Source organism: Hipposideros armiger, unplaced genomic scaffold, assembly GCF_001890085.2.
Source record: "Hipposideros armiger isolate ML-2016 unplaced genomic scaffold, ASM189008v1 scaffold_29, whole genome shotgun sequence".
Taxonomy (NCBI): Eukaryota; Metazoa; Chordata; class Mammalia; order Chiroptera; family Hipposideridae; genus Hipposideros; species Hipposideros armiger.
The window spans coordinates 2,377,812-2,405,119 of record NW_017731379.1 but is presented as its reverse complement, the minus strand read 5'-3'; the positions used below and the strand labels follow the sequence as shown (position 1 = coordinate 2,405,119).

Genomic DNA, 27,308 nt, shown 5'->3' with positions numbered 1-27,308 from the left:
AGGGCAGTGTCACTGGCCCTCATATGTGGGATCCGAACCGGGGCCCTCTGGCATCCCAAGCCAGTTCTTAACCATCGCGCCACTCGGCCGGCCCTAAAAACTTAATTCTTAATTATCAGCCAGCAGTCATCAAGCCTTTACCAAAAGCCTACCATATGTTCATGTTAATTCCTAACTTCCATAGTGTTTTAGGCTCAAGGAGTGTTTCCTTACATGATCTCATTTGATGCTCCTGACAGTTGTGGGCAGAAGTCAGCGCTGACCCACTCTGAGGAATCTTGTTGGCTCAGAATACATTTAAGATGCTCTGACTGGGGTCTCAAGGAGTCTGGTTGGGAAGTTGAGTTATTCAAGTAAATCATTGAGTCTCTGGGTGCTGAACCGAGAGGGCTCAATCCTAAAAGAGCAGAGTTTAGAGAAGAAGCAATCACAAGGAGCTGCAGGAGTTCCAGAAGGCTTTGATAAAACAGATGGGTTGGGGTGGGAGGGGGTCTTGAATGAGCCTTATTCAAAAGTAAGCATTGAAGTGTAAGTTTAGAGATACAGTGACATAAAAGACAGATAAGGTGCTTACTTACCCTCCTAGACCTGACTCTAGTGGAGGAGAGACAAATCATAAACAATAAATAAATGAATAAGAAATTCAGATAATTGGTGCTCTAAAGCCAATAAAACGGGATCACTTTAGATTAGGTAGTCGGGGAAGGCCCATCTGAGGAGGTGATTTTTGAGCTAATACCTCTTTTATTTTTTATTATTTTTTTTAAAGGTTTTATTGGGGAATTGGGAAAGGGAACAGTGTTGAGGAATTGGGGAAGGGGAACATTGTGTTTTTCCAGGACCCATCAGCTCCAAGTCAAGTTGTTATCCTTCAGTCTTAGTTGTGGGGGGCGCAGCTCAGCTCCAAGTCCAGTGCCTCTTTCAATCTAGTTGTCATCCCATGTGGGAGTCAAACCTGCAGCCTTATTGTTAAGAGCACGTGCTCTGACCAGCTGAGCCATCTGGCCACCCAGTGGCAGCTCAGTGGCAGCTCAGCTCGGGCACAGCTCACTGGCCCATGTGGGAATCGAACTGGTGACCCTGTTGCTCAGAGCTTGCGCTCTTAACCAACCGTGCCACCCGGCCGGCCCCCAGCTAATACCTCTTTTAGAAGAAGCAGCAGCAATCGTACTAGGATCTGTGGGCAGAGTGTACCAGGCAGAAGAAACCACTAGTGCATACCTGAAGTCGTAATGTGCTTGGCACGTGGGAGAAACAGACAGCCCCGGTGATGTGAGTGGAGTGGATGAGCAGGAGAGAATGGCCACATGAGGTGGGAGGGTGGGCAGGGCAGGAAGGATGAGGAACTGCAGGTGTTGAATAGTGGGCAGCTTGGATTAGCTCACCATCTGTTGCATTTCTAGAAGCTCAAAGAGAGGTTGCTAATCTTCAGAGGCGAATGTTTCATAAATGTACTGTACCGTGATCAGAACGATCCTTGAAGACACGAGCCCTACCTTATGTTTCCTTCTATAGCCAGGACGGAGGTACACCCAAGGACCTGACTCGAGTACCCCTGCCAACCGAGCTGTACAACTGGGCCTCCCCGGAAGTGATTTTACAGAAAGCAGCTACAGTGAAGTCAGACATATACAGCTTTTCTATGATCATACAGGAGATTTTAACAGGTAGATCAAAGAGCACATCGACTGTGACCAAAGTCCCTATTCTTAGGTTGGATTCTCGCCCCCAACCCCAAGAGTTACTAAGTTTTATGAAAATGCAGGACATAGAAAAAAGAGATTTCTTCAAGGAAACCTCTTTGTGCTTATGGAAGATATGGGATAATCTCCCAGAAATCTTTTTCTTTTAACCTGTTCTTTAAGACTCAATAAAGTCTACCTATCAGCTTGTCAATGGTAATACATTTACTCTAAGTAATATTGCTGACAACACTTAGGGGTCTGTCCCTGTGAAGTGTCCCTTAAGAGTTTATAAATAAGTGGAGAAAAAGTAAACTAGGAAATCAAACACACCCAAGGTTGAGTGTGTGTGTAAACAGTGTCACTTGAAGACATAGAGGCCCTTCCCATCATGCAGGACTCTAACTCGAAGGAAGTGGTCACGTATCTAAAGACAGCAGGAATCCTTCTGGAGAGGGACACACACACATTCACGCACACACGTGCACACACAGGCAAACCACTTTCTTGAGGGAGTACATGAGAGGCAGCCCCTGTTTAGCAGTGTTTACAGTCTAAGAGGCAAAACAGCACCCTCCATGAAAGGAATGCATTGGGAAGCCCAGCCTGACGCCATGAAACATTCGCTGTGGTCCTTAGGCCTGTCAGTGGGAAGCCCCTGTGTCCATGATTCTGTGACTACTTTTTCCTGTCTCTGCAGCAGGGATTTCTCAGGTAAATAGGTAAAGTGGCTTCTCACTTGTGATTGGGCTCCAGGTAGTTTTTCTGCAGAGAGAAATGAATGTTTAAAGGGGTTGAGTTAAGGTTAAGATTGGCTAAGGTTACCCAATTTCATCTGATTTCTTAATGTTACTCCTTCCTCTGACTTTTTCCTTGACAGACAGCATACCCTGGGATGGCTTAGATGGCTCAGTTATTAAAGAAGCCATAGTCTTGGGAAATTATTTAGAAGCTGATGACAGGCTTCCAAAACCTTACTATGATATTGTTAAGTCAAGCATCCAGGTCAAGCAGAAAGACCGAACTATGAACCTTCAAGATATCCGGTATATTCTGAAGAATGACTTAAAGGTAAGCTCTGAACTGTTAGGGGTTAATTTCTGCTTGCTCATCTCAGGGCAGTAGGGAGTTAGAGACCAATTTGTAAGAAGTTTTGGGAATTCTCATTTCAGTGCACCCTTTCTGTGCTCCTGAGAAACTTGATGAGGGCGGCTAGGAAGGGTCACTGCATAGTATGGGCACCCTGTAGGCATATGATGCGATTCAATGAGTGGCAGCTATTGTTACTGCTTTTAAAATAATGATAATGAATGAGCTAATTAGGACTAGACCAGTCGACCCAGCAGGAGTAAGACGGGGTTTATATGATATCTAGGTCTGTGTCAGAAACACCAGTGACATTCTGATGATTGCATATATGTCCTTGACAATATTCCCCTTGTTACAGGATTTTATTGGAGCCCAGAGAACTCAGCCAGCTGAGAGCCCCAGGGCGCAGACATATGAACTGCATCCTGATGTCAATGTCTATCTAGGACTGACTTCAGACCACCCAAAAGAGACCCCTGACTTGGAAATAAAAGAGCTGAGGGAAGCAGGTATGGCCTTAAACCACAGGTTTGGGCATGAATGTGTTCTTGGAGTCAGGAGCTGCAACTAGTCAACTCCTTCAAACTGTACGCATCACTTATACTGGGAAAAGATGGATGTCTTAGGGGCAAAAATCAAGATCTCTGAAATTATTGTTAAGCTTTTGAGCTCCATAGACACCTTGGTTGGATCCAGAACTTAGCAGTAACAACTAGTTTATTTCTAGCACAATTACCTTTAGGAATTTATCTAATTGCTTCACAAATAAAAAGGATGATTTCTTCATTTAAATGATGATTTCTGCTCACTATACAAAATTTGAGACAGTACAAAGAAGAAAATTACTTATTGTAATTCTGCCTCTTAGAAATAATTCGTTAGCATTTTGGTGTTTCTTTCCAATTTTTTCCTGGAGCCTTACTGCTTTTCAGAAGCCTTAGAATTCAGAGCTGGGAAAGGCCTTGCAATCATCTGGCTTAACACCCCCATATTGCAGATGAGAAAACTAAGGTTCCAAGAAGCCGTGGCCCGATCAGGATTCCAGAGCTTGTTACAGAGCTGGAACCCAGGCCAACTGACCATTTTTTCTGACTCTCTGGACAGGGCTGGAGGCTTCCAGAATAGCCCTCCAAGCTCTCATTACTTTGGGTCCTCCCTTCTGTTCTCTGCAAGTTGTGCACCATCAATTAGGGGTGATGGGTGGTCAGTCCCTGGTGTTATTTTTTAAGGTATTATTCTTCCCATGATGCAATGGCGCCTTGGACAGTGTCTCAACTGCTTTTAATAGATGTTCATTAAGAGCATAACTGTAACCTACATGAATATTCAAACACTTGTGTGTGTAAAGAAAGCTATGAATTTAGTTTTTTTTTTTTAAGATTTTTTTTTTTGAGGAATTTGGTGGTGGGGGGAACAGCGCTGGGGAATCTGGGGAAGGGGAACAGACAAGTTGCTGTCCTTTTGTTCTTCAGTCTAGCTGTGGAGGACGTCACTTCACTGGCCCATGTTGGTATTATCATTGTGCTCTTCCCGGGTGAGGCAGATCAGTCGCCGGCCTATGGATGGCCGCTCACGGTGGCTCTTGGCAGCTCACACCAGCTGCTGGTCGCTCACGCTGGCTGCTGGCCACACACAGTAGCTTACGACAGTCTGCTGCAGCAGGGGCTGCAGCCTATGCCGTCACCGGCGACTCACTGCATCCCAGCTCCAGGTTGAGCTGTTGTTCACCATCTTAGCTGTAGAGGGCAGTGTCACTGGCCCTCATGTGGGATCCGAACCGGGGTACTGCTGCACAGAGCTGGCGTCCCAAGCCAGCTTTTAACCAACGCGCCACTCGGCCGGCCCATGAATTTAGTTCTTAAGATTCAGGGGCTTATAATTTGCGAGTTCTGACAGTTAAGCATGTTTTGTTTTGACCACACTGTAATTTAAGCTTAGAACACTTCCTCCAGGGTTTGATCCCTCCCAGATTTTCTACCTTCACCCATGTTAAAATGGGAACTTACGCCTAACTTAGAAATACCCTCTCACCCTGAGTATATATGGTGGTCTTGCACACCTGGGAAGGGAGTGGGAAAATAGAAAGCGTCTCTCTGCATTCTTATGCCACCCAAGACTCCTTAATTGCTGCACATGATCGCTTTAATCATTTGCATGATTAAATTCTGTCAACAGGCAGTCAGCTTCATTTGCCAAGGGGTCACTCTTCACCCACCGAGAAAGCAACACCAGATCCTGAGGTCCCAGATCCAAGTCTCATGGCCGAGGAGACTCAGGAGGACCAAGATGCTGCTGCTCCTGCTTTCCCTGGGGCAGAAGAGGCCATGAGCCCCAGCCCAGGTCAGGTGAGCCTTGGCATCTTCAAAGTGAACAAAATATACTCAGGCTGCCTGGACGTGGGAGATGACAAACAGAAGGAGTCCCCAGGAGCTGGCTCATCTCTCGAGGGGGCTAGACCAAACCAGGTAGATGAGCTGAAGTCTCTGGAAGAAGAGTTGGAAAAGATGGAGATAGAGGTGTGCTATTTTTATGACGAGGACGAGAGCTCTTTGGAAGCTGACGCAGAGCTCTGCTTTGAGGACTGGGACTGGCAAAGGAGTTTGCCTAGTTCACCCAGCCTACCTGAGCCAACCGGAGAAGCCAAGGGCAATGTGAGCAACAAGTCCATGACCGAGGAGTACATCAGTAAGTGTGTGCTGAACCTCAAGATTGCACAGGTGCTGCTGCACCAGAGTGCCGACGTGCTGTGGAAAGTCCAGCGGAAAATCGGTTATCTTGAGATGGTGCGGAAGGAGCAGGACGAGAGCAGGTCTCTGTGGGCCTCTTCAAGAGAGTTTGCTGACATCTGTGACTTGCCTTCAGCCGTGGGGCCCCCAGCTTCCAGTTATGTTCCTCCCGTCATGCAGCTGCCAGGGGCCCAGTGGCTGGATGCCGGGGGCACGTGCCCAACCCTAGCAAGGCCTCCAGCGAGAGACTTTCAAGGGGAACATTTCAGTAAAAGGTCCAGGAAAAGAAGTGGCTGTGGCTGGAAACCTTTCACCGCCTTCACTCAAGTCTCTGAAGAAAGCATTGGGGATCCGTCAGAGAAGAGCCATCAGGTAAAGCTAAGAAGTGGGAGGCGGGGCGCCTGAGCAGGATCTGGGGCCGGGTCAGCTTTGCCTCCCACCTGTATGCAAGGACATGTAAATACAAGCAACTCATAGCAGGGTCCTCTTAGCTTTGGGAAATAAGGCCTCTAGGACAGAGTGCCAAGGCAGATACTCTTTACCTCCCATTCCACACCTAACACACAGCTCATGTCCTTCTCTGTAAATTCTATGCATCAGGCTGAACCATATGAAATTGCTGTATTATAAGTCGAAATAATCAAGAATTGATAACTTTATATGGTTCAACTTACTAACTGTGATATTATTGGCAGGTATTAATCCAGCGTTCTAAATTGCTTATTCATTCAGTCATTTAACAAGTTTTATAGAGCCAGAGGCTATATAGTAATTAGACAGTGGGATATGATGATGACTGAGCCACCAGCTCTACCTGTGAGTAGCTCAAACACCAGTGGGGGCAGAGGGACCTGATGGTCAAAGAAGATGCTTCAGAGAAGGTGAGAAGACACCATGGGCGCTGGCCTGGGAGGTTTAGCTTGAGGCTTAGGGAGGCAGCAGAGGGGCTTCTTCGTGAGCTCCTCAGGATGGGGCCTCGCATCCTGTGTCCTAACACCTAGCAAGGTGCCTGGCACATAGAAGGTTCTTGATACATGGTCATTGAGAGAATGAATAAATGAATGAATTTGAACAAATTCACACATAGAAAGCTGGCTGCCTCTTGAATCATAGAATTTTACAGATGGATCACCCCATCATTTTGCAGAGTGCGAAGCTCAACCTCAGTAATTTAAACTTCCGAGGTCCAGGTGTTCCTTACCGAGACGGGGGTGGAGTAGGAGAGGTCAACTGCATCGGAAGGAGGATTTTATTGCTGAAATTAACTGGAATTGCTGACCAATGGTGATAAAAGCAAGCGCCTTTTAGTGGGTTTTATTACTGTTTTAAAATTCTCCACTTACTGTGTGCCCCCTTATTGCCTGCACAGGGCAGACAGCTCCCACCACACCGCCCTTAATGCTATGGCCAGGGCCCGCAGCTGGCTAGGGGTCGGTTTCCTGACTCCCGTGTTCTTTCATCGCACTCTGATGAACTTCATCAAGGCTTCTGTCCTCTCTTAGAACATTCAGAAAAGTGTGGGCATTTTGTTTTTATATAAAGAAAAGGCATGAAGAATTTACCTAGACTCTAATATTTCTGTTTCTGTTAAAAATTAGTTTGCTAAAAAAAATCATTAGAAATAACTTCTTGTATATTATGTTTTGGTGATCTATTGCTAACACAACAAAAAACCAGTTAATGGTTTACTGTAACATTGGTTTATTATTTTTCACAATTCTGTGGGTCAGGAATATGATAGGGGTTACCTGGGTAATTCTTCCACTACATGTCCCAGGGGCTGGGATCACTTCCTTGACTGCATTCAACCAGAGGTCGGGCTGGGCAAGAACGCCCCAGAAGACTTCACTCCCATGCCTGGTGCCTTGGGCTCCTCTGGGTGGCCTCTCTCTGCACTTGACTTCTTATTCACTAAATAATCTCATCCAAGCTTCTCTACAGCAGGGCAGCTGGCTTCCCAAGTGAAAGCTGAAGCTTCCAGGCCTCTTAAAACCTAGTCCCAGCCCTAGGACAGTGTCACTTCTGCTACTTTCTGTTGGTCAAAGTCATGAGGCCAGACCAGATTTCAAGGGGAGAGAAATAGACTCTAGCTCTCAAGTGGCAGCATGGGCAGGGAGAAAAGGAATTAATGGCAGCCATTGCTGGGAACCATCTACTAGTACATATGACTGTGTTTAAACAATTATACCACGTTTAATTTTTCTTTAAAAAGTCTTCCCTGGTTTTCTAGCATAATCAAGGAATAAGGCATTTTTACCTAAGTGAATTTTTCAGATAATTGAAATTCATTCATTTAAGTTCTCAGTTCTTAATTTTTGAGTCACACTGAATGAAAACATTATAAACTTCCCATTATTCTAAATAACCTTTTTTGAATATATTCTAACCTTTCCTTGGTGGCTTTGACATTTTTCCGAACATCTGTTATTGTGATGCTCCGTGACACGGTGGCACCTTCAGCCCCTGCTAAGGATCTTTGCCCCCATGCAAAGGCCTCGGGAGCTCATACATCAGGGAGCGTATGATTGCTTTTGTGCATCCTCTCACTTTGGGGCATCTTGCTGCCTTCCCCAAGCCCCACATCTGTTGCCTTCATTTGCTGTAGGTTAGGAAATACAGTTAACAAGTTTGTTAAAATTGGAATTTTAATTTTTAATTTAAAAGTCTTCCTTTTGGATAAACGGCATAGGCTTTCATTTATTTTACTATTCCCAAAGTAGTAAAGCCTTTATTTTCCTGTGTTTTATTTTCACAGCATCCCCACTGGATAGTCTGAGTAAAGATCAGACTAGAATCCAGGGCCCAGGTCTCCTGCCACAAAGCCTGCTGCCTTCATATAACATAGGGGGAGGTTTGGGGATCTTGATGTCTGTTTTGTCTGCTTATTCTTCACCTGCACCCTAATTGGACTGGGTTGCTGGGGGCCAACATTCCTATGTAAAGGCCTCCAGCTAAGACTTACTAGCTATGAAACATACAAAGGGAAACCATCTTGGTAGGTCTGGTGATTACTACACACTTAGCTGATATGGCTTTAAAAATAGAATGTGAGTGAAGAGAAACGGAATTCCTTCATCAAAGCACTGAAACATGTTTACTGCTTTTCAAGCTGCCAACTCTCTGTGGCCCTGGAAAACAGAGCACAGGTGAACAATTTCAGCTCACTCAAGGAGCCAGCAACAGTTTAGAAAGAAACAGGAACCAAAGCACCAGCAGGTAGGTTAACATGTTATTGTTCTTTGTACACTGTGCCTTTAGACTCCCGTGTGACCCTGAGGCCATCTTCATATGTCCAACGACAGAGCCTGAATGATGAAGAATAGCAACCCACAGCAGATTTTGGCAGGTTCTTTCTCTGTTACATGAGCAAAAACAGCAGTATAATGGAACCTTGTAGGCGACATCAAAAGGTAAAGGTGCAGATTAATCAGACAACTCAATAGGTGTCAAAAGCAAAGCACCTTGCCTTTCTGAAGCTGCCCACATGGTTTTGCTTATAAAAAGAAATGCCAGGTATTCCATTTGCCACTGTTCCAGAAACCAAGCTCTTTGGTTCAAAGTAAGTGTCACTGACAGGAGGGCAGAAGGAGGGGGTTGAACAACATCACTGTTACCCTGCAGCCTCTGGTTTCCAGCCAGATCACGAAGTGAAATAGCTTCAGCAGAAACCACTGGAAGGAGAGCGTATGTGTACACTGGGTTTTTAAGAACTTATGTAGAACTAATTTTATTTTGCATAGGGGGAACATATTCAAGGAGCAATAAACGTTTTTCAAGATAGACTAGTTAGTATATCAGTTTTAGTTTTCATTTTCTGTGGTTTATTGGCAGCATTAAACCACACCTTTGAAGTCAGTCCTGGAAAAAATTTTTGCTTCCTCCTCCAGTGGTGACTGAGACTAATGACAAGTTTGCTGTTCCTTGCATGTTGTACATAAGGGAGAATCCAGGAAAATGCCCAGACATTTTAGCGTAGTGTATTTTACCTTCATGAAGGGAATGATTGAAGACAACCTAACTAACTGAAGGCGTCGGAAGGTTTAGCACTCACATCTCTGATACAAGCAGATGGGGTGCCAGCATAGCCATTCGATGACAAAGCAAAAACTGTAGTTGTGGCCTCCCTGCCCAGCTTCACTCTCTTCCTTCAAAAGAACAAAAACCAGACCAAAGTAACGCTTAACATTACGCTACTAATTCACCCAGTCTTTTTGTGTGCTTTTAAAAAGTAAAATTATAATTGTATACATGTATATACCTTTTTAAAAATTAAATCTGTTGAGGTTACTAACATAAATTTCAGGTGTATAACTTTATAGCACATGTATATAGTTTGAGTATATCCCAATTATGTTGTTAAAATTACAGTGTACTATATCCTCATTTTTCACTTTACATTAGAACATGAGCATTATCCCAATGTTATTAAACTTATTTTGAAATTGTTGGATTTTCCCCATTGTTGAATTTTAGGTTGTTTCATTCTTTTTTGCCAAGTCACAAGGCCACAGTGTCAATAAATCTTTTTCTGCATTTTGGTTATGTGCTTAATAGATTCCCAGAAGCAGAGTTACTAGGTCAAAGGGTTTGAACATCTCAGAGAATCTTGATAAGGAAGCTGATCAGATCTGACCTTTCCAATTCAACGTCTCTCTGCTCTCTGGTCCAGAGGGAGAGCAGGGCATTCTGGGTAACAGGGAATTCATGTATATGCCACAGCTTACACATTTCGAAGACATAGTGTCTTACACAATGAAATATATATATAATCATGGGATATTTAGAGGAAAGAGACTCTTTCTTGCTCTGCAGATGAGGAAACCTTGACCAAGAGAGATTGAAATTTGCCAAAGTCAGACAACTAGCCAGTGGCGAGTCAGGATCTAGAACTCCGTGAAACTAGGCTGAAAATCTCTGAATGTTCTGGTGCCTTAAGTCCATTTTTACAAATATTAGTTATGGTGCTATCGCTGATATGCAGGTGGGCCTGTTACCAGAGAATTCTGATCGCAGGGCAGCAATAGTGACTGAACCACCACCCGTGTTCTGAGGCATTGGGTGGGCTCTGCAACAGCCAGAGGACCAGGATTCTGTCTGGTGAAAGTGAATTTCAATTGTGGGTTTCTTGTACTTCTGAAATTGCCCAAGAGCACTTTTAGAATCATGAAATCTAAACTTAGAAACTAAGAAAACCGCTAGAGATCTGCTAACTCAAAGTCCTTTCATGTCTTAGCCAGGGAAAGCCTAGAGAGTCCAATGCCCAAGTCCAAGTGACACAGCTAAACAGTGCACTGTTCACTGTGTCAAATCACCCGCAGGGACCTTCAGTGGCAGCCAGCAGTGTCAAGGGCTCTACCAGGTAAGGAGCCTTGCTTGCTGAAAGTTGGAGTGTCTTGTGCCCTCTGGTGGTGGGCAGGAGTCAATGCAACCCCAGGAACAGTTTCAAAGAGTAGGAGACAGCCCTCTGGGTGGGCTGGTGGGCTCAGGGTTGTGTCAAGAACTTGAGCAAACTGATGTGCTTGTGTCCACCCCGCTCCCCTTCCTCTCCAAAAAATGTATGCAATTCAGGATCAGTATGGAATCCATGTCTTCTGAAATCTGTAATGCGAAGTCAAAAAATAATGAAGCTGATGGAAAGCCTCACTTGAAATGGAAAAGTGAGTATAAAAGCATGCGTTCTGTTGGACAAAATGAGATTTAAAGTATATTTCTAGCCTGATTGTTATCTCTAAGGGCACAGCCTGTATTGCATTGGCCTCTCGCATTTTTTTTTCTGTTAGATCATACCATTTAAAAAGCAAGTCCTTTACAAGTTTTCTTCTAAAAAAAAAAAAGCAAGTCCTTTCTTATTACAAACTACAGAAAAAAATGCTCTTTTTATTTCAATATTATATAGGAAATACTTCTATTATATATTAATGTATACTATATAACAAGTATAGAAAAATACACAATATATTTAATATATAACATTGTTAAAGTAGAAAGCGTGCAATGCCACTTTCACATATCCTGTGGGCATTAGCTGTCTGTATTAGTTTTATCTTAATAAGCGTAAAGGATCCATGTTTTTTAATGCTAACACTAAGTGACATTAGAACAAGTATATAATATTTGGAATGAAAACGCACATAGATACACACTCCCAAAATATGAACTCAACATGTCCTAGAAAGGCTAAACAAACTCAAATAGAATCTCTACAGATTGTGGGTTTCAGATGTCATTTTCTTATAAAATCTTCAAAGCAAGAAGGTCCACCTGTATGTTTTTCTGCTGCCTTCCACTTTGGAATTCAGCAAAAAGGCTGTAACTAACTGAAATTCCGCCCTTCTTCTCATGCCGTCATCAATTCTCTCTTCTCCTCCCCTTCAAGCCAAACAGGGTAAGCTAAGGGTGATGCAATTCTAAAAAGACAATTATTGTGACAATATGAGCTATAAAAGTATTACTATCTCTTTAAGAATCAAAAGCTTTTGTTTCACAGTACTGTTTTAAATGCTGCTTTCTCTTCTATCCAGTGGAAGTGAAAGAAATGGCAGAGAAAGCAGCTACTGGGCAGCTGGCGGTACCTCCTTGGCATCCTCAGAGTCGTTTGACTTTAGAGAAGGAGGCTGAAAACAAGCCTGATCCCCTGCTACAGCCCCCCGTGAGGGACCCTGAGAATATGGATTGCCATCATGTTGTAGAGTATCCGAGGAAAAATGATAAGCCACGAGGAAATGACAAGTGTGACAAAACGGACAACAGTGACCGTGACAATGATCAGCCTGGCAGACAGCCTGGGCCTGGGAGCTTTACCAGTAAGTTCAGTTGTAGGAATTGGAATAGGTGAACTCTTATCAAGTTATCAGCTCTCAAAAATAAGTAAACCTCCTGGAGTATTTCCTTTGCATGGTCTTCTCTCCTTCCCAGCTGTCTGGGAACCCTGAATTCCAGGGGGAAAGCATCATACCCTCTTGGTCCCGCTGTCTTTCCTGCAGGTAGAGAAATCCAGAGAGTCATGAGTATATCTGTTGCTGGAGCAGACCCGTTTTCTCAAAGGAAGTAAAGTAAGCTCCATGTACTGACCGTGGTACTGGGTGTAACCTGGCAAGGAACTGAACCTTACTCACCTGAGGGCAGAGGTGGGCAGCCACTCCCTGTTGCCCATTACTTTGCAGTGCATTTTAAGCCGGAAACATTCCACTGGCTCCCAGAGAGTCTATGCCTGAGGAACCTTTGGCTGGCATCACTTTATAGCTTTGGATGTTAAAACTAAAGGCTGTGTATTTCCACCTGTTAATTTGCTTGCAATCAGGGCATGGGATATTATTTCATGGTTGTTTACAAGTCAAAGAAAGGTACATCTAAAATTGTCATTCATCTTAGGTAGAAAATCTATTGGCCTAGGTGTTTTTGGTATTTAGAATCTGTTCCTTGTCACTCTTTAAAAATTATTCAATTACAGTTGACATTCAGTATTATTTTATATTAGCTTCAAGTGTATAACACAGTGGCTAGACATTTACATAATTTACAAAGTGCTCCCCCCATAAGGCTAGTACCCACCTGGAACCATGCAGAGTTATTACAGTATAACATTATTGACTTTATTCCCTATGCTTTACTTTACATTGCCAAGCTTCACTTCTGAATGGGTGAACAAAAGGGTAGATGATTCAGAGCATGAATCCATGCCATCTGAATACCAGTGAGTGATTATGGCCCTGGTTGTGTTACAATCATTAGGTACCAGTCACCTGTGCCCCAGAAAAGAGCAGCCAGAGCATAGCGAAGTCTTTCAAGCAAGTTCTGAAGCATCTGTGGTCAATGAGAAATCGTACAGCGTAAGTAATATATCCTGGAGAGCCGAGGTGAACCCAAGGACCTAATAAAGTAGAACTGAGTTGTTATGTATTATGACATTGAAATAACATTGTAATAGTTTTTTGTTGGAGTATGTGCCCTCATGTCTCTGACATGAAGAGACTTTTTCTTCCCAGCCTAATACTTCTTGAGTCAGTTTAACTCAAAGCGTTGTGTATCTGGGAGCGGGGTGGGGGTGACACACACAGCCAGCTGTCAGATTCAGTTCTGGCTCCTGAGCCTCCCATCTAGTTGGGTAGACAAGGCCAACTCTGGAAGTGTAGCATGAGGTTAGACACCAAAACTAGTGGCTCAGCCGGTGACAGGTCAGATTGGAGAAGGACAAGCAAGGCCAGGGTTGTGATGAGAACGCCTTCACCTGGAATGTCTTCTGAGGCCCAGATTCAGCTCCCAACTCAGTGGAAGGAAAGCGTTCTTGCCTGACATCTGCGTCTCAGGAGGACCTGTGGGGTCCAGTCATTTCCTAGCGTTTGCACTGAAGTCACAGCTTTGCTTCAGGGCTTAACGCATCCTCGCAGCATGCAGTTGGGCCACGGTCCAGCCAGACCAAGGAACCAACTTTTTTTTATCGTCATTGATATGGGGCCACAGTCATTTAAAGAATATAAACAGCAATTGAGAGTGAAACAATGTAAAAATACAACTGTGATAACATTGGAGGTCTTTCAAAGAACATGCTGTTGTATTTATTGAATCATAGCACACAAACCACTCACAGGACAGTTTGTTCCTTCTCTCACATGAGGGCTGGAAGATGCACCAAATTGAGCACATTGGCTTGGCTGGAGAAGCAGGTCTGTCAGGGAAGTGGGGACGGCATGGAAGGCCAGGCTTATCTAAGAAGCTTTTATTTGCTATGAGAGGTAAAGGAGAGCCGCTGCTAAGTGCCCAGGAAGAGGAAGTGTTTGGCAAAAGCAGTTGTCCAAGGAAATAAACCACAAAACCTCTGCAAAGGGTTGATTAAAGGTGAGGCAAGGAGCCAAGTAGGGATCAGGCCATATGGGGATCAGGGCCTGAAAATAAAGGGGTGGAACAGAGATGCTGAAGAAATAACTGTTAATTTTACATTTTATTTTTACTATTGAGATTGAATTGCTACCGTGTTTCCCAAAAAATAAGGCCTAGCCAGAGAAGAAGCTGTAGCATGATTCCTCCAGGATATGGAGGGCACGCACCCCTCATATGAGGGTTTTACGGCCTGTTTCAGGGAGAAGGGTGCCTTTTCCACAAACTCCTTCAGCTTAAAATATTCAGTATGCCAAGGTGCCATATTTTGTCACCTAAAATCATGCGAGGGCTTATTTTGGGGGAAATGGTATTTTTAAAATCAAATCATGCTCCTTCTCTTGCCTTTAAACTGGAACACCCAAGGGACTCCCCCAGTTCTGAGCAGCCTCAGCCTCCTCATCTGGAAGACGATGCCAACACATGGACTGCTGCTCCACGCTTGAGGATCAGGGCGTTTAGACTCAGTCCCCAGCTTGAGTCGTTCAGCGCCTTTCTTTCTGATCATTTTAGAGCTGAAAGGTCACCTGACCCCTTTCCTTCCATTGTACAGATGAGGACTGAGACTCTCAGGCCACACTTGCTCCAGGGGGATTCCCTGCTCACTGTGGGGTAAGAAGGCAGAGGCAGGTGTGCAAGCCGGCTAGAAGGGCCAGCTGCTGGGTAATTGTAGATAATCCCGTTCTTAACACTGTATCCCACTATAAAGGGATTTGTTTACAATGAGCACCAACCTAAAAGTGATTTCCTACATTATTCATAGGATCAGTCTGTGCAATCAACTTGTTCACCAGAGTCTTCTGAGGACATAACAGATGAATTTTTAACTCCAGACCATGAATATTTTTATTCCTCGGCTGATCAAGAAAACTTAGTTCTAGAGGTAAAAATGTACAGTTCAGGGTAAAGTACATTTTCAGCTTTCTCCATTGCTCTATTCCTTTTAAATTACTGAGAAAAATAGCTTACACATAAAAGTATGCAATGTTTACTTACCAGTGTTTTCATATGTTTTGAAAAAACATCTGAAAAGTAAGACTTATAAGAATGGAAGGTCAAATGCAGTTTCTCCTGAATTTGTGGTTCCTGCATCTGTACAGCACTTCCGTACCTTTATTCAAAACATTTTTCTTCATGTTACCTAATTCGCATCTCTTTTCTGTGGGGAAGAGAAGGCCTGCTAATATTATTATTATTCTGTGTGAGGAAATGCTGATCCACAGCTGTAGGGAGTCGGCCCCAGCCTGCCAGACCTTCGTGGTGGGAGAGCCAGGATTAGAGGCCAGGGTTTAGCAGTGAGTAAGAGGCAGTCCCTACACTGGACTGTTTTGCAAATCTGCCTCGCTTTTGCAAGAACCTGTTTGCACAGAGTATTTTCATTTATAAAATGAAACTCATTAGATTTTCTTATTTACTTAAATAATTTCTACCTCACCTCCCCCCTAACCTGCCACCTTTTTTGGATCTTTTACCAGTTTGGACAGTGGGATAGAGGAAAGGAAGGATCGTACGTGTCAATCACAACATTTGACTGACAAGAAGAATTCAGTGATGCATCAAAATGCATCACTTCCACTTGTCTGTGCTTCTGAAAACTCAGTCGGAGAAGTTTTCTGTTATTAGTCCTTTAAACATTCTTGATTTCACTGTGAGCAGACTGGGACATTATGAGAATCTTTGATAAAAAGATATAAAAGTATATATATGTATGTATATTCGTGTAATATATACATATATAAAAAGTATAAATAGAAAAAAGTACACAGATCATAAGTGTGCAGCTCGTGAACTTTCACAAACTGAGTGTATTTATGTAACCAGCACTCATATAAAGAGACAACATTACTGGTCCCACAAAAGACCCCCTTCTGCCTTGTCCCAGTCACTGCCTCCCCTCAGAGGTACCAGTGTTCTGACTTCTCACCCCATGGAGGAACTTTGCAGCCTGTGCCATTTTCCCAGCTTTCTTTGGCTTTTATGATAAAGCGCCCAGGAATCAAAACATCTTTGTTGGAAGGTTTCGGTGAGAAGGGGACAATGATAGGAAGAAGGGAAAAGTCACATAATTCTTCCTCACAGTGGAAGGTGGGGGGGAGGCTTTGTTGCCGAGAAACATATAGTACAAATAAGCACTTAGTGTCTGCAAAGCAGGTTTGTTCTTTTTCTGTAAAAGATGCAGGAAACTTACAAAGATTTTCAACGTTTAAGAACATCAAGAAATTCTCTCTTGACCTTTTGCTGATGTGTCTGCCTCCATTGAACCTCCTGTCTTTCTTTTGTAGACATCAAGTCCCATAGCAGAGGACTTCGAAGGAATGCAAGATGGATTTGCCCAACCTCAAGGCTCTGGTAATAAGGCCTTAGCACAGATTCCTTTGAGAATCACTTGGCTTTGCTCTCTGTGGGATCACAGAGGTTTGAGCTGGAGCTGTCCTTAGAAAGAACCTCCTCAGGGCCCTTCATTTTGCAGATGACAAAACCTGGACTCAGTGATTCCCATTGGAATGCATCCCCTGCCTCCCACCAGCCTCGTGACATCCACGCACTTGTTATTCACACCTCCCTTGCATTCTTGTAACAAACATTGTAGTAGTTGCTTCTTCTTATTCCCCTGTAGTCTTTCACTAGATTTCAGGCTCCTTTGTGGCACATAGTAGGTGTTCAGTTATTTTTGCTGAGCTGACCCGTGGGATCTGCCCAGGCCACACAGCTAGTTATTGACACAACAAAAACTATAGAACGAGGTTTCTGTGGTCTTCCCCACTCCAAAAGGCAGAGTTTCACCATCATTTTCCTTTGTTTAGCATTTTAGCAAAGAGTTAGTAGCAGCCAGTAGTGCAGAGTCAACATAACATCCTTCTTTTGGGAGGCCTTGGGCTCTATAACTTAGCAGCTGCTTTCTGTTCCGTGGGAAGTAAACCTTGGACCAGCAGCCGGGGTGTAGCGCAAGACAAGATATAAGTAAACCACGGGTTCTGATACATTTAAAAAAGTGTGCACTTTTGCTGTTTTAAGGTATGTAACTGTCTATTTTAAAACTAGTTATCCATCTACTAAGCCATTAACTGCCCACATTCATGTCTCAATACTCTGAACCCAGGCAGGGCGGGCTTGGTTTCTGAACTCCCTTTCTCCTGCTGCACACTGCAGCTTCCATCTCTAACCTGATCCAGGGCCCAGTCACTGTTGGGAGCATTTTCAGACACTGTATTCTTTGAAATGAACAGTTAAATTCTTCAGACAGTTTGTATTAAAAGTCCTCAGACTTGGGCCTTGGGCCACCCACTGTCTGTGGAGCATCTGCCTGTGATCCCTTTCTGGGCGAGCCTGGTCTGCATGTGGCCACTTCACTTGTGTTTGGAAAAGGACTGAGTGGGATAGAGGAGCTGTGGGGTAGACAGGTCAGAAAACCTGGGCGAGTTCAGTCCAAACATCTGAAGTACATGAAGAAGCCTCTGATTTCGACTGCTTCCTTTCGGCCCTGCCCTTCCCCCTTTTCCACCAGGGCGCTGATGTATATCCCTCCACACTAGGCGATAAAGCGGGTAACAATTGGTACATGCTGGCTTCCAAGCCCAGTTCTGCCACTTACTTTTTTCTGCATGGTCTAGGGCACCTCACTTCACCCCAGCACCTCACTCTCCCCTTGTGTAAAGTAAAGGCGAGGGTTGGACTTTAGAATCTCTAAGTTCCCCTCCAGCTCTAAGTTATGTGTATGAGGAATTTGTTTATGCTTTCTAGGTGTTTATGCTTTCTGGTATTTGAAAGAGGATCCCAGGAAGAAGAGCCTCAGTGCTTCTTCACTGGTGGAGTTTCAGAGCTGCTTGGTAGCTTCCTAAGGTGGCACTGTTCTGGTGGGCCTCCCCATCCCTGCACCTAAGGAGCGCCAGGGGGATCGAGAGCATTTGCCAGCAAGGCAGGCTGCTCTGTCCCCTTCTCTATAAACCAGAGCAGTATAGTGGTGGGCAGGAACATGGGTACTGGCCCTGTCTGCACAGGGGTCTGCAAAGTATCTTACTGAGAACTGGGGAGGCATAACTTCAGACCCTGATGCCACGAACAGAAGACAGTTGAATTAGCTCCTTGGTACTCAAGACTCTACCCCACCCCCTGCCCCCTTAAGTGGTTATTTGATGGCCAAGAGGCACAGTTGTTAGCACTCGGGGAACGCCCAACTAATGGCCTTTTCTATTTGGATCTTTAGTGAACAAACAGTTCTTGGTTTCAACGCCCCCTGGTGTCTGTTGACAGGAACCAGGTCAGTTTGCCTTCCTGAAAAGACAAAACAACATTTGTCTCCAGAAATAACTGTGCAGTTATAACTGAAAGGCTGGTAAATGGCCTGATTGTATTCTGAGTGTCAGAATGTAGTTCTCCCCTCTGAGCAAGAAAATAAACTTTCAGAGCAAAAACCTCTTCTACTGCACTCAATTCAAACCCAATTAGGAGGCACTTTGTTTATCCAGATTATTTCTCATTCTGGACCAGACCAAGGGAAACCAAAGGGAATGAAAATAATGATCTGGGTTGGAAAAAAATCAGTTTAAAAGTGCATTTACTTTATTCTTTCAGGTGAAGAAAATGTCCAAATGAGAAAAAGCCTTGGAAAGAATGCCGAGATTTTGACCAGGTCTCAATTCCAACCTATACGAAGGTATGTGCTATCACTTTATTCACGGTTTCAGACTCCTGGAAGTAATGTTTCAATGATGATAATGTCCCATATTTATATATTGATCATCTTAAAATGTACTAGCCACCATGTTACAAAAATTAGCTTTAGGCAGCTTAACTTTGTCAAGACTTGCTCAGTGGAATTGTGAGGGTGGCGAAAAGGAGCCATTATCTGTATTAGATCCAAGCCTCTGCCTTTCTGTTCGTATGACTTTGGTCAAGTTTCTCAGCCCCTCTCTTCTGTTTCCCCACTTGTAAAATAGCAATAAGAATCCTTAACTGAGACTGTCGACATAGGGATTACAAGTAATAATATAACTCCTGGGCTTTTATCCCAGAGAAAGAAGACTTACGTTCACAAAAACACATACACAGAAGTTTATAGCCACTTCATTTGTTGCCCCAAACTGGAAGCCTAGATGTTGTCTAACAAGTGAATGATTTAACAGGCTGTGGTACATTCAGGCCATAGAATACTCCTCAACAGTAAAAAACAATGAACTAGTGATGCATGCAACAATCTGGATACATCTCCAGAGAATTATGCTGATTGGAAAAAGTAAGCCCCCAAAATTATTTACTACCTGATTCCACTTATATAATGTTTTTGAAATGATACAATTACAGAAATAAAGAACAAATGAGTTACTTCCGGGTGTTAGGGAAGAGGGAGAGAAGTAGACATGGCTTTGAAAAGGCAACATGAAGGATCCTTGTGGTGGAAATGTTTTCTATCTTGACTGTATCAGTGTTCATATCTTGGTTGTGATCTTGTCCTATAGATTTGCGAGATGTCGTCATTGAGGGAAACTGGGTAAAGTGTATTTCTTAAAATTGCATGTGAATGTTCAGTTATCTCAAAATAAAGTTTAATTAAAAAAATTAATAATTGATGTAAAATGCCTGGTACAATAACATTCGATTTACTTTCCACCTTCTAGGCCTCAGTTTCCTTATCTATTATAATTATAGCTAGTATTTCCTAAGCCTCTATCATACAGCAGGTACTCTGTTTTGTCAAATTTAATTAATATGACAATCCTCTGAGATATGTACTATTATCTACATTTTGCAAATAAGAAAAGCAAAGCTCAGAGAGTTTAAATACCTTTTTCTAAGGTTGCACTGTTAGTAAGTGGCTGTATCAGTCAGGATAGGCTAGATTAGGCTCCATAACAAACAACCACTATTGTTTTAGTGGCTTAAAACAATAAAAGTTTATTTTTTGCTCATGCTCCATGTCCATCATGGCGTGGTCTGTGCTGTATTACCTCAATCAGAGATGCAAGCCGAGGGAGGCTCCATCTTTGTGCTCCCTTAGTTGTTGAGGCAGGAAAAAGAGAACATGGTGAATTGCGCACTGGCCTTTAAAGTTTCTTCCCAAGAGTTATTCACATCACTTCCACTTACAATTTCACTGGTTAAAACAAATCATGTGGCCATTTATGTAAATGAAGAGGGCCCAAAAGTGCTGTCCTACTGTGTGCTTGGAAGGAGAAATAAATATTTTAATGAACAGAATTAATAAAGTCACAACTCAAATCCAAAGTCCATGCTCTTTCCTTTATTCCTTTGGTCTCACAGGATTGTTGCAAAGATTAAAAATGTGAAAACATCAAAGGATTCAGCATGGGATCTGGCTTATAGTTTGTGTTCAATGAATGAATATTGAAATTGAATCCTAAATATGGGTTAAAGTAGAAATGGGTCAAGTTTGTCTCCATATTCTTTTCTGGGTTCGTTCGTTTGTTTGGTTTTTGGCACAAGACTCTCTTGGCCTCTCCCAATCTCTGTGTCAGGAAGCGGAGCCCCTTGCTCCAGCCCCATCCCCAGGAAAGTTCCTGTGCTCCATTGATTTCCTTAGGAACTGCTGGCTGTAGTGTAGCATCATCAGCTGGTTTCACATGGGCTGACCCTTAGAGAGGATTTACTCAGTCTATGGAGCTTAGTGTCCTTCCTGCTGCTTCTCTGCCTGTGCTGATAAGCTGGTCCCTTGTATGAACTCAGGGCACTCTGCTGACACGGGATTCATATAATTCTCACTTTCTCTTTTACAGTACTGAAGGTGAACAAGAGGAGACCTTAAAGGAGTCACCAAAGGAACTGAAAGAGAAAGACATGTATGGCTACCTAAGGGTCGCTTAAGGATACTGGGCAAAGTTTTGGTTTTAGGGGCATAGTATTTCCTTGTTTGTAAAAATCTACATTCTTCCTATTTTTACGTATACATTTAATGTGAGCCTGTTTCTTCTTTCACCAAAAAGATGTGCTCTAAATTAATACCATCGTACAATCAAGGAAATACAGTGATGATGATAATAATGACAATATGTTTATACTTGAGGTAGATTAAATCTGGTTTCCATACAAATATACTTTCATCTGTGGATGTAGTTTATTTTTAGCTGCTAAGATCTATTTAAAGTTAGTATCTCTTTGTAAGATATTCAGTAGTACTCTCTTTAAGATCTATAAGCTATTCTAAGATAGTCTCTAATTCTGGCCTCTGCCAAATAAAGATTTTGGTCAAGAGCCTTAAAAGTACCTCTCAGAAATATATTGTGTGATTTTTCTAAACATCCCCCAGTTACTGTGTGCTTTTAATTCTTCAGATCATTGACAGACATTCAAGACCTGTCTAGTATCTCCTATGAACAAAGTGGTTCTTTTAAGGAAGTCTCATGCAAAACACCCAAAGTAAACCACGGACCTACTAGTGTCAGCACTCCCGTCAGCCCAGGTAATCTCCATAGGGAGGAGAAGCATTTAGGGAAAACGACTAACAGCCCCTGCTCCATTGGCTCTGGGAAGCCAGGCCTGGGGGCAGACCTGGTGGGTGTTTTTTCACAGCATAGAGGTGTTTCTTTAGGGCCAGAGCTGAAGGAGGTAACCCCGTGGAAGGCCAGGTGGGGTGGTGGTGGTGGTTATACAGCAGCTATAAGGAGGTTTTTTACTTTAGTGGTAGAGACATGTACATGCAAAGTGTACTCGGTACCCAAAGCATTATTGGATTTAGTGCAAATACATTGCATTCTCTAGAGTTTGTAACTTCAAACCAGTACCCTGTGTTTAAACGTACATAGTTCTGAGTTCTACAACTGCATACAGCCAGCATCAGTATCCTCTTTCTATTGTCCTTATTCCCAGCATATTTGTTGTTCAAATAATCTTCCTTTGTTTTGATGGTGAAGTTTAGAAACTGTCATTTTTTATACCTTGAGGAGCTGTGTCTCAGATCAGTGATTATTTCAGTTATTAATAATTTGGAGAATCCCTGGTATAGATATAGAGTTGTGTGGGGGGTTTCATTTCTGATTTAAATACTATAAAGGATTCTGACACTAACTGCCCTCTTCTGCAACAGGGTCAATTTCTTCAACTGCCAGTTGCTATAAAGACTGCCTTGAAAGCATCACATTTCAGGTTAAAACAAAGTCTACCTCATGCTGGAGCAGTCAAGGATCTATTCAAACTTTGTCTGATAAATTTACAACTGTCCGAGAGAAAGCAAAGAGCCTAGAGTCCCTTCTTTCTTCTGCTGGAACTCGCCCTTCAAGACTGACTGATCTCGTAAGTATAGCAGTACAGTACAGAAAACTACAAGTGCCTTACTTGGCACTGCTGAGTGATGGTTCTATAGCAGATTGATTACTGGCTTTGGCCCTCAATGAAAAACCAACTGTCATCTTCTTTGGGCATTTGACTTAGAAAAGGTCTCACTGTGAAGTAGGGCAATAAAGAATTTAATGCTTTCTTTCAACAAACAGTTAATGAGGCAGGTTCTGAGTGCCGGGCACCATGCCAGGCCCTTTTCTAGGCCTCCAGATGTGAATAAGAAAGACGTAGTCCCTGCCCTGGAGGAGCTTACCACCTAGTGAGAAAGACAGCAGCCCAGAGCACTGAGTGCTGCAGAGGCAAAGAGGGGTGAGAAGGCTTCCCTGAGGAGGTGACATTTGAATGAATTTGACTTAGTCAACAAAGTGGCTTCTTCCATCGATGATACACACGCTTAATCTTGGAAACGATTAAGCTGTATGGGCCTTTTTTGCACAATATATGTGTCAATTACCATATTTACGTCTTACTTATAGAAAAGACGATCTTCGTTTACCGGGGCCGGTTCCTCTAGCAGTGCTGAGTTGCCTGACACATCATCCCATGCCATCCAGAGAAGGAGCCTGCCGCAAGGTACCTGTGTTTACTATCAAAATACAAGTTCATAATAGTGAACAAATTTAAGGGAACCTTCGTCTCATCTTTGATGCTGCATGAGATCCAAATGAAAATACTATTTACCCCCGATGATAAAAGTAAAACATAACTCATTATAGAAAACTTAGAAAATAAAGAAGAGCTGAAAAAAGAAAACCACCATTTAATTCTACCACCATTTTTTAACCTCTTGTACTATTTTGGTACGTACATTTTTATATTATTATTATTATTTTTTGATTATTTCTTTTAATTGGGGAATTGGGGGAGGGGACCAGCCAAGTTGTTGTTCTTCAGTCTTCATTGTGGTGGGTGCCAGTCGCCATCTGTCTGCCCATCGGCAGCTCGTGGCCTCTAAGCTCAAGGCGCTGTGTTCAATCTTAGTTGCGGGTGGGCGTAGCCACCATCCCATGCAGGAGTCAAACCAGCAGCCTTGTTGTTAAGAGTGCACATTCTATCCATTGAGCCATCCGGGCGGCAGCTCAGCTCAAGGTACCGAGTTCAGTCTTAGTTGCGAGTGGGCGTAGCCCACCATCAAACAGGCAGCTTTGTTGTTAGGAGCACTGCTCTCACCAGCTGAGCCATCCTGCCACTTGTTGGCAACTCAGCAGCAGCTCAGCTCAGGCGTAGCGTCACTGGCACACATGGAAATCAAACCGGTGTCCCTGTTGCTCAGAGCTTTCACTCTTAAGCTAACTCTTAACCAACTGAGCCACTCAGCCGTCCCAATATTTTTTAAAATGTATGTTTTTTAGCATAGTTGAAGTCACATTGTATATCAGCCCTGGCCTGCTTTTTCTTTTTTTTTTTTAGCTGAGCCATCCTGCTACCTGTTGGCAGCTCAGCGGCTGCTCAGCTTGGGCTGGGACTCGAACCACTGTTGCTCAGAGCTCAAACTCTTGAGCGAGCTCTTAACCAACTGAGCCACTCGGCCAGCCCTTTTTTTTTAAGATTTTATTGGGGAATTGGGGTAGGGAACAGTGTTGGGAAATCAGGGAAGGGGAACAGACATGCTGCTGTCCTTTGGTTCTTCAGCCTAGTTATGGAGGACGTCGCTTTACTGGCCCATGTTGGTATTGGGATCATTGCGTTCTTCCCGGGTGAAGCAGATCAGTCACTGGCCCTTGGATGGCCGCTCACGGCGGCTCACACTGGCTGCTGGCCACTCACGGTAGCTTACAGCAGCCCACTGCAGCAGGGGCTGCAGCCTACGCCTTCGCCAGCGACTCACGGCAGCCCAGCTCCAGGTTGAGCTGTTGTTTACCATCTTAGCTGTAGAGGGCAGTGTCACTGGCCCATGTGGGATCCGAACCGGCAGCCCTGCTCCTCAGAGCTCACGCTTCCAAGCCAACTGTCAACCAACAAGCCACTCGGCTGGCCCAGCCCTGACCTGCTTTTTTTCTTTGATGATTATTTTGAGGATTTCCCCTTGTCAGTAAAAATTATTTGTAAATATATGTGACAGCTACATAATAGTTCATTCTACATATGTTGCTTAGCGAGGCCCCTGTGTTGAAGGTTGATATTTTATCTGCACTTCTGCCCCTTTCCTTAGGATAGATTCTTAGACGACAATTCCAAATCAAAGGGTGTGAGCATGAGCATGTTAACAGCTCTCGAGGCATATTGCCTTTGCCACATTAATTTTAATGTCTCACATCTTGGTTATAGCTCCTAGAATTTCCCTCAGGGGGAAAAGGATTTTGTGAATTATGCTCAGGGGTTCTGGTTAATGTTATCATTGGACACTGAGGGGAAGGCCCAAAGTGTGGTTACTCCTATATCCCCTGGTCTGATAATCTATAGAGAAAGGCCTCCTACTTTGTGTTTTCTTCATCTTGACTGGTCCAAAGCCTCTATCCCCCCAACAGCCCTGTTCCAGATCGGGCTCCCTCACCTATTCCAAATACCCTTGGGGAGGGAGGGGCAGAGATCAAGCAGTACTGGGGTAGGGGTGCTGTAGGAAAGGGTTTGGAATAAAAGCGGGGCGGGGGGGGGGAATAAATCCATTTACATATTAGTAGGTCTCAACTAGGATTGTTATTATAAGAGGCTTTCTCCCTACCTTAGTTTGTTTCATCATTGAGAAATCCTAAGGCAAATTCACGTGGGAGCCTAGAAAACCAGTTCAGGTCCAGGAAGGTATTAAGTCATTTTCCTCTTTACCTTTTTAGAACTAGTAGAAGCCATCTCACAGCATCACACTGACGAGCTCCCACCACCATCTCAGGAGCTACTGGACGAAATTGGTAAGGGATGTTCAATACAGAATATACTTGGCCCTGTTAGTTATGGTCACGGACACAATACAATTCTCTGTCTCAGGTGTGAGCAGTAGTACAGAAGGCTCTAGGAAGGTCTAACTGAATGGAGAGAATTAAGGAAGGGGCAGTTTTCCAATAAAGTGGACCTCAGATGACTACTGAAGCCTGGCGAAAATAATTGGCCTGTGTCTGTTGTCACTTTGTTATTTAAAGAGTCTACGGTAATGATTGTAAGAGGAAATAACAACATTCAAGTGGTTTATTATGATGAGCTTCTTTTATTAAAGGAATTCTTACTTCCTTTTCGAACCAAACCAGCCATACCTTGGAGGCCTGAAGCCTGGATACTGAGGCCAAGACACCCTTGTACTTTCAGTTTTGCCAATAGCAGGAGGTATTGAAGGTATTGGCATCATGGATGAATCACTTTCCCGAGGGCAGAGAAATCAGTGGCATGAGAGCTAATGTGACCAGAATTTTCCATTTCCGGCAGACACAGCAATCCCAGCTTGATTTTAGTTGTAGCTGATCATCTGCACAGCTGAGCAGATGTTGAAAGGAAATGGTGCATGGTTACAGATGCATTTGGGGCAGGTGGTTCGCTTCCCCGGGAAAGACCCGGCTGTTCTCTTGACAGCCCGGCCAACTAGCCCCTCACTCTCAGAAGATGCATCTTGTCAGACCTCAGATGGTCCAGTTCTTGGTGTGGGGCCTCTAGAGAATTTCCTGAGGGGCATCTCTTGGTTTTTAGGGTCTCTGAGGTGTTGTGTCTTATCAGGAAGGAGGAGTTAAATGAGGACATACCTTGTCCAACTCAATGGAAAGCTACTTCCAGGCTGTCACAGCCCCCAGGCTCTGACGACTGGCCTGATGAGCATAGGCGGAGCCAGACACAGTTGCCAAAACATTCCTTAGTTTCTCTGTGTTTCTGTAGTCACAGGCCCTTCCTGCCTCCCCACACCCTTTCCCTAATGCCACAGGGCTGTACAGGTCACAGGGTTGTGGGGTCAGGCTCTCAGGGCTCCACCCCCACCCTGACTTTCCTCCCCTGGAACTGCCTCCCCCTAGGGCGTCCTTGCCAAGTCCTCCTCTTCTGTTGCTCTTCTGAATACAACACTAAAACTGCTGCTTGTGAGAGTGGAGGTCACCCACACATGTCCTGCTCAGGTAGATTCTCAGTGTCATCTGTTCCTCGGTCGTGGTTTAAAGCAGTACTCATAGGCTCCTTTGCAGTGTGATCTTAGTGATAGTTTTCTTCTGGATCCTGCTGTCTTTTGTCTCCAGTCACCATGTGGACTCCTCCCCGCTTTGAGCAGCTGTCACCAAGCTTCTTGGCAGGCTCCAGCCTCATGGCGCTGCTGTACCCCAGCACACTCCACAGAAACCCTCCCTCATTTAACTTAACGGGAATTATCTGGGCCAGGTTTCTGGGTGATGTCTGTACTTTGAGATGGGTCAGTAATTTTCCGGAAACACGAAGGGCAGAGGGCATTTGGGTAGTTTGTCCTAATGGAGCTCCTACCCGATTATTGTATGTCATCATTGTGGTGTTGTTTCTCCCCAAGAGAGCTTTGGGGAGTGACCTGGAGCTGATACCTGCGTTCTGGAGGGCCCACATCCAAAGCCCTCAGCTTTTGACAAGGGCCTAAAGGGAAGGGTCCTTTAGAACCCTAGGATACAGGTGATCCTTTAAGACCAACAAGGGACTACTTTTAACAAGGATAAAAATGGGTTTTTAATTTCAGACGCTATGAAATGTTCTTATGGGGCCCCTTGATGCTCAGAAG

The 27,308-nt window shown here is 43.9% G+C and overlaps 1 protein-coding gene across 1 annotated transcript in view; it reads left to right on the top strand.

Moving 5' to 3' along the window:
- The window catches only part of TEX14 (testis expressed 14, intercellular bridge forming factor), a 62,121-nt gene that overhangs the window by 25,865 nt on the left and 8,948 nt on the right, over window positions 1–27,308 (top strand). Inside the window, exons 11-27 of the mRNA XM_019636645.1 lie at window positions 1,516–1,667; window positions 2,563–2,753; window positions 3,130–3,280; window positions 4,947–5,869; window positions 8,607–8,713; window positions 10,731–10,856; window positions 11,066–11,154; window positions 12,019–12,300; window positions 13,229–13,326; window positions 15,135–15,254; window positions 16,654–16,720; window positions 18,944–19,025; window positions 21,103–21,165; window positions 21,658–21,785; window positions 22,410–22,615; window positions 23,137–23,233; window positions 25,432–25,506. Coding sequence (XP_019492190.1) covers window positions 1,516–1,667; window positions 2,563–2,753; window positions 3,130–3,280; window positions 4,947–5,869; window positions 8,607–8,713; window positions 10,731–10,856; window positions 11,066–11,154; window positions 12,019–12,300; window positions 13,229–13,326; window positions 15,135–15,254; window positions 16,654–16,720; window positions 18,944–19,025; window positions 21,103–21,165; window positions 21,658–21,785; window positions 22,410–22,615; window positions 23,137–23,233; window positions 25,432–25,506 — 2,957 coding nt within the window. The remainder of the gene's footprint in view (window positions 1–1,515; window positions 1,668–2,562; window positions 2,754–3,129; window positions 3,281–4,946; window positions 5,870–8,606; window positions 8,714–10,730; window positions 10,857–11,065; window positions 11,155–12,018; window positions 12,301–13,228; window positions 13,327–15,134; window positions 15,255–16,653; window positions 16,721–18,943; window positions 19,026–21,102; window positions 21,166–21,657; window positions 21,786–22,409; window positions 22,616–23,136; window positions 23,234–25,431; window positions 25,507–27,308) is intronic.